The following is a 7,355-nucleotide window of genomic DNA, read 5'->3' as shown; positions in this document are numbered from 1 at the left end:
TTTCAAGAAATTAAATTGGGCCTCTTAATATTTGTTGAGGACCCAAAATATACTTTACTCTTTTTATTTTTATTTTAACAAATTATTTGTATCTTTAATCATTTCCAAAAAGATAAGGATATGTGATGAGAATATATGTCGATTTTCTCTAATATTATCTTTAAAAATATTTTAAAATCTTAATTTTAGATTCGTTCCGAATAAGATTATATTCCATAAAAATATTCTTGTAATTTATAAAAAGAATAAAATAAGGATACAATCGAAAAAATATTCAATTTGAAAACAAAGATGACCAATAGAAAAAAAAGAAACAAAAAAGAAACTATACAGTCGTGTATGACAAGCATCTGCAATTCCAATGGCGTATTAGACGCTGCGGAGGTCGCCTCCTTTTTTAATAATAATTAAAAGATTTAGAAATTTAAATAATTTTTAGTAGAAGTAACTGCGTACCTTGGTAGAATCTGTCTTGCTGGACCGCGCGAAACACGTCAATTTGCTTCAAACAAAATAAAGAAAGTGCAAAAGCAGCGTTTGATACAAACAAACAAACAAACACCACTCTTCCCTATATAACCCCTCATCTTACTTCTCAACCAAACACTCCATATCTCCGCCTCCTCCTCCTCTTCCATTCTCTTCCCCTCCCTGCTTCACTCTCTCTAACCCTATCTTCAATTTCATTCATTTATCACCACACAAAATCTCAATCTCTCTCTCTCTCTCTCTCTTCATCCACCATATCTTCCTAGATTCTCTGTGATTTTCACCATCAATTTCTTCCTTTTCTTATATATTTTCCTTTCTTAATAAAATAAAATAAAATAAAATACATTGCCCAATTCCCCATGAAAGTTTTCCCCTTCATTTGATTTGAATTCATTCCAATCAAGAATCTAGCATAGCAGCTTCTGGGTATATCGAAAGTTTGGTCCTTTCTTGTTTTTTGAAGGACCCCAAAACCCAACAACATGGCTATTCCTTATCCCCATTTCATTTCCTCTGAGAAGGCTGCCATGGAAGCTGGCCTATTGGTACCTTCTTCTCCATCTTCTTCCTCCGTGATTCTGACCCAGGACGATTTGAAGAAAATCGCCGCCTACAAGGCTGTCGAATATGTCGAATCCGGTATGGTTCTTGGTCTCGGAACAGGTTCAACGGCGAAGCACGCCGTGGACCGAATCGGCGAGCTTCTTCGCCAGGGAAAGCTTAAGGACATCATAGGCATACCCACATCGAAGAAGACACACGAGCAGGCTCTTTCGCTGGGGATTCCCTTGTCGGATCTCGATTCCCATTCTGTTGTTGATCTCGCCATCGATGGTGCCGACGAGGTTGATCCTTATTTGAACTTGGTGAAGGGTCGTGGTGGGTCCCTTTTGAGAGAGAAAATGGTTGAGGGTGCATGCAAGAAGTTTGTGGTCATTGTTGATGAGTCTAAATTGGTTAACTATTTGGGAGGTAGTGGTTTGGCTATGCCTGTTGAGATTATACAGTTTTGTTGGAAGTTCACTCTTGAAAGGCTTCAAAATCTGTTTGAGGAGTCCGGTTGTCTTGCCAAGCTCAGAACTTTTGGTGAAAAGGAGGAACCTTTTGTCACAGACAATGGGAATTATATTGTGGATTTGTATTTTAAGAACAGTATTGGTGATTTGAAAGCTGCAAGCGATGCAATTCTGCAGCTTGCGGGAGTTGTGGAACATGGAATGTTCCTGGACATGGCTACCACCGTTATTGTTGCAGGTGAACTTGGGATAACAGTGAAACATAAATAGTTGAATTCAGACCAGAAAATGGCTGGAATAATGTAGGTGAAATAGGGGAAGGCTGATGGTAGAGCTTCTAACATATTATATGGTTCTTATTCACTGGATCTATGGGAAGAGTTGGTTGAAGAAAAAAGGGGTTGGGGTAGGGGATTTTTCTTATAATCCTTTTATTAGTAGATACAATTGTTGGAGAATGTATCTTAATTCTCCGCTAATTTTGTTTTTGCTTTTTGACTTAGTTTGAGCAAGCAGAAAAAAATTGAAACTTGTTGGAAAGCTGAGTATTAAGCTCATATGATGGCTGTTGTGTGGTACTGAATCAGTTCTCCACATAAGTTGTTGTTGAATTGATAGTATTTAATATATTGAACTTATCTAATTCAAATTTTGCTCGTTCTTCCCTTTGATCTGCTATTATTGAATTGTATAGTTTGCAAATATTGGAAACTCTTATATTTCGTTTGTGTTTTTATAGTTTGTTACTTTGTGAACAATTGTGGGGGTTACTGTGTTGAGGAAGATGGTAGTTATTAATTCTTTGACTTTCTAAGGGATTGGTTTTTCCATCTTATATTTCTCTACTTCTGGCATATATTTCACTGCATACGAAAAGGAGACTCCAGTGTTTACATAACCAACATTTGTAACAAGACCGACTGTTTTAATAACTAGCTATACTTTTTAAGGGGTCATGTGATGTTGCCATGTAGGTATAACCGTTGGTGTTGTTGTCAGAGGTCAGAGGTAAGGCTGCCTATTACAGACTCTTCCCTTGATATGCACATAGCGTGAACTTTATAGTACCATTTTTAAGTTGCCAAATTCTCCAGTGCTTGATTTTACTTATAACATTATCAAGGAAACATCAATAGAATGGATGCTAGTCGGCATTTGCATATAATTGCATTTTCCTCATTAGAAACAATGCATACTTTCCTGCATTTGCCATTGCTAGATGAAGTAAAACATTCCATCTTGAATATTTTGAAGCGGAAATAGTTCATGTTTGAAAAGGCTATATGGCCAACCATAGAGTAATGCAAGGGTGCGTGATGATTAATGAATTTTTTGTTAGAGATTTTGCTTTTAGTATTGGATTGCTCTCATTCTAAGGCAAGACCATGCATTCTTTGAAAGGACTGAAAGGATCCTGCGCAAGCTGTAATTAGTTTAGAGAGCTGTTCTTTTTTTATTTAAGAACACTGTTCAGCTGGCAGATTCTTAGCTGCTACGGAGTCTCTGTTCTGTGATTTCTTGAATTTATGCGTATCCTGCAGTATAAGATACTTTCTGTTTATATGTATATAATATAAATATTATACTACACTTTATTAATTCATGTTTATTCAATTACTCGACTTTATGGATTTTATTTTGAGAAAATACTATAAGATAAGCTATTGATGCAGGAGCATCTATTATTATTTACAGTTGCCAAAATTACTGTTGCGGTATTTTTGAAGATGAAAGAAGATTGACGTGTGAAAGTGTTGCAGATTAACTCAAAACTGGTAAATTACCAATATTGGTTACCATGCAACTAGCGGTAAGTTTTACTTGAAGTGAACCTGTACCATTACGTATGAAATGCAAATGGATTGCACCTGTATGCTCATAATAATATCCAAACTATGTCTATTTTGTTTTCGTTAGGTTTTGGAAACAGATAGGGGATAGATCTTGCTATTGTTGGCGTCACTTCATATCAGTTGTGTTGTATCCTATTTCTTAGGATAGTCCTTTTTTGACTGGGAAAAATACTGGTTGACAGAAAATTGTTATTCTGTAATTAAAACAAGAATGGTTAAGCCATACTTTATTAATGTAACATTGATTTGCATGATAATTTTTGTGTAAATGTGTAATGTTATATCATTGCACTCAGTTTCCAACCCTCTTCTCACTCACACTTTCGTATTGTATTGTTCTTTGTTTGACTGGATGCTTTCCAGTGTTGGATTAACAACAATTCTAAACCGTAATGTTGTTGTTTTTATATGCTGCTATGTTGATTATCGGTCAGGTGGCAAGGATGTTCTGTTTTAGTTCTTATACATGCTTATTTGAACATTAGATGTGATCAAACCTTTACTTTATTCCAGTGTGTACACCTTTCCTGCCACCTACTTAATTGGTACATTGAGAAGTAAGCTTCTATACTAGCTTAACCGGAGATAGGGACGTTTATGTTCTTTAGTATATTTAATTATGTTTATACTTGGGTTCTCTGAAAATTAATGTTACAGTATACTTAAAATCAAGTTATCAAAGTTAATCAACTTGTGTCTCTTCATAGTGGAACCTTTTCAGCTGTGCTGTTATTTAGTTTGCAATTATCTCATTGGAGTACAAGACTGTTCTCAATTCCTTCTGAACTTATCCCTCTTAAGGAGAAAAGCAAGGTGTTTTTACCTCAAAGCAGTAAATTGATTTGATACTGTAGTGGGTTCTATTGAAATGTAATAGCTTTCAGATTTCCCATGTGAAGCTTGTTACTGAGTTGACCTAGAATTTTAATAAAAACTGTTGGCTATGAAAAATACACTTTTTAATAAAAACTCGTTAATTCAAATGATATGGTCTGTTCTTTACGATTATGCTGCTCCCAAGTGCAAGTTGAGGTTTTCAGGGAGTGTAGTTGTTTCTGTCATCATTGAGCTAGGTGGGTAAACTGCTATTGTCATGTTAAAATGAAATCTCTGGAAATTCTTCTGGTATGGAACGTGATATGAAGGTTTAAGTATGCTTTTTGCATTTTATTTTCCCCGTTTGACTTTTTTTTGTTTGGCTGAATATGCTTGAAGGCCCTCATGACTTTATCCCATTCTGTGAAGATTAGGTCGGCCAATAAATCCCTTGAAATCTGGAGTTGAATAAATAAATATATTTGTGTTGACTCTAGCATGGTGTTTGGAATTGGATAGGTTTTATTTTCATTTTCACTAATGATGCCTTCAATTGGAACGTTGTTTTGTGCATAGTATTTGTGGGGTACTCGGTTTTTTACATATAGCTTAGCAAGGTTTTTGATTAAATATATAGCCGTTCATTATGCTTTAGCATATTCTGATTCTGAACCGTTAGTTTTATGGGCAACTCTTCTTTTCATGTAACGACTCTATAGCAACTAGTGCGGGGGTGTTCTTTACTATCCTAAAATGTTTCAGGTTAATATTTTCTCATGTAATATTTTTTTTTCTTTTCTCTATTCTCTACATTTTGTGTATAGGAGATTAATCTTTTCTCATATAACTGTTTATAACATGAGAAAAGATTAATCCAATGTTTTATAGTTAAAAACATTTAATGAAAGTCGACACTGTTATGGGGAAAAAGAGTAAAGGACAAGGAAAATTTAACCTCAAGCTTGGAAGTAGTATCGAAGAAGGAATCCAAGGCAAGCAGTAAGCGAATAAAATTTGATCTCAAAATAACAATTGCAAGGAAGATAAAAATATTGGGACTGGAGGTGAAGTGTTTAACAAATGTATTTTCCTTGCAATTGTTATTTCGTATTCGTCTGTTGTCAGTATTTGCTTTGCGCGATATTGTTTTGGACATAAGAACTGTATCCGAAACAATCAGAAGTGTACAGTGTACCATGTGAATTGTGATCCACATAATTAAGATTCTCCATCACAAGACTGCTTTTCTATCTTTTTCATGCTTTCTTTTTCTTCTTTGTCCACTTTCTTGGAAACCAAGTGGTTGTTCCAATCCAAATGCAGCTTTTACCTTTTTCTTTTGTTCTCATGATTTTTCCATTCTTGCTGGTTAAGAATTCCATATCTTACTAGCTCCCTCTTCGTATAATTTCAATTCCCAAGTCTCAAATTGCTAAAATTAACTCTCAATACATAGCTGCTGAACAAGTAGTACTGCATTCCAACAACAATTCACAAACTTGCTGTATCAGCATCCATCATGGTCGGAACATCCTCCAAGACCACAATTGAGATTGTAAGCGATGACGAGATGGATTCCATTGAAGCTGCTTTAGCTTCTGCAGCTTGTTCTCCTGTCACTTCTTTTACTGTCTCTGCAACACCTTCATCCATTTCAGCCTCTCAGTTGCACAGAAACGCTAAATCCACTCAGTCAATTTCAGTTCAAGCCAAGAGAAGGTTATTCATGCGTGCAGAACCTGACATAGAGGATTATGGCAATTTTGTGACTAATCGGAAGAAGAAGAAGAAGTCCAGAGCTGCTGACACATAACTAGACCGTTTTAGGAGCAAGAGGGGCTTGTTTGTCACCGATGTTACCAAGACAGAGTGGTGCCAAAAGCAAATGGAATTTTCTCTCTTTTATGAAGAATGGAAGAACAATGAAGCTATACATGGTGGGGAGGTAGCTCTTGTTTTTGGAGGAGGAGGAAGGATGAACAATGAAGCTATGAAAGCTGGTATAGATCGGCATGTTCAGCTTCAACAAGAGGTTCTAATTCCGTTGGAAGTGAAGGTGAAGTCATGTGAAGATTATATGGCACTGAAGCTTGTTAATTTCATAAATGGTGTGAATCAATTGTTGTTTGAAGGATTGACCCGTGAGCTTCCAATAGTGAGCTTTGCTTTTGCAGAAGGTATATGGATGGTGGGAAAGATTGATGAGGTTCGGATCCCTAAGGCTGATCATAATCCGGTCCTAGTTGAAACAAAGACTCGTTTCAGAGATACTGTTCCTACTGAACCTCAAAAAAGAAATGGAAGGATTCAATTAATGTGTTACAAGTATTTGTGGGACAACTTAGTTGCTCATGCTGATCATGATTTCCCTTCTAAACAGTTGTATGATTATTTTGGGTTAAAACCTCAACGTACTCTATGTGAAGATCTACAAATGGCAAGTGCTTACTCTGGATTCTCTGCATTGACCCTTGAAGATGTGGTCATATGTTACCAAAATACGTGTAAGATGCTGCCACCTGCTCATGATCAGCTAGTGTTGAGATATGAGTCTCAGAAAGATCAGTCACTGCTTGATGAAGATGAATTTGCATATAATAATGGTTGGATCAAGAAGCAAATCAGCAATTGTCTTGAATTTTGGCTTGGACAGCGAGAAGCCAGTTATGTTGGTGAGGAAGAGCAATGGAAATGTGGGTACTGTGATTTTGTTTCTGAGTGTCCTGCATGCATTGATACTGAGAGCACAGAAACCCTCTCAAGCGATGACTCAAGTTATTATTATTAGAAAGAAATATATAGTTATACTTGTTTTGTTCTGTCACGATTTCTAAAGTAATAGGTCTAAAGCAGTCTCTGGGGGCATGCCTTGCAGTAGTATTCTCCATGTACAATAATATAATTAAGAGTAATGCAAAAATTAATGCTTTAATTTTATATAATCTACTACTAATCAATATAGTGTGGTATTTTTCTATATTCTTTCTTTTAACAATTTAAAATTAACTTTTGTCTTCTGTTTTATTTTTAGTAAATTTAAAAATTAAATGTATATGTACTATTTGGATTTATTCATTTGTGAATTTTTTCAATCCATAATGTGTAACCACTCTTTTTTTTTTTTTTTTTTCCCCGGTAAATAAGTGTAACCACTCTTTAAAAGAGTCTAAATATGATT

The 7,355-nt window shown here is 35.6% G+C and overlaps 1 protein-coding gene and 1 pseudogene across 1 annotated transcript; both read left to right on the top strand.

The window, feature by feature from the left end:
• Positions 1-599: 599 nt before the first annotated feature.
• Positions 600-2,225, top strand: LOC133308432 (probable ribose-5-phosphate isomerase 2). Its single transcript, XM_061509053.1, has one exon. It carries the CDS (start codon positions 975-977, stop codon positions 1,776-1,778), a length of 804 nt encoding a protein of 267 aa, XP_061365037.1. The 5' UTR covers positions 600-974; the 3' UTR covers positions 1,779-2,225.
• A 3,471-nt stretch (positions 2,226-5,696) lies between these two features.
• Positions 5,697-7,079, top strand: LOC133308439 (exonuclease V, chloroplastic-like; annotated as a pseudogene).
• Positions 7,080-7,355: the final 276 nt, after the last annotated feature.

This window comes from Gastrolobium bilobum, unplaced genomic scaffold, assembly GCF_033153095.1.
Source record: "Gastrolobium bilobum isolate Gb01-03AN ecotype WA unplaced genomic scaffold, APGP_CSIRO_Gbil_v1 utg8372, whole genome shotgun sequence".
In the NCBI taxonomy this organism is placed as follows: domain Eukaryota; kingdom Viridiplantae; phylum Streptophyta; class Magnoliopsida; order Fabales; family Fabaceae; genus Gastrolobium; species Gastrolobium bilobum.
This window is presented reverse-complemented; position numbering and strand designations above follow the sequence as displayed.

Coding starts and splice junctions, on each gene's coding strand:
- LOC133308432 (XM_061509053.1), top strand. CDS start 975: ATGGCTATTCCTTATCCCCATTTCATTTCCTCTGAGAAGGCTGCCATG.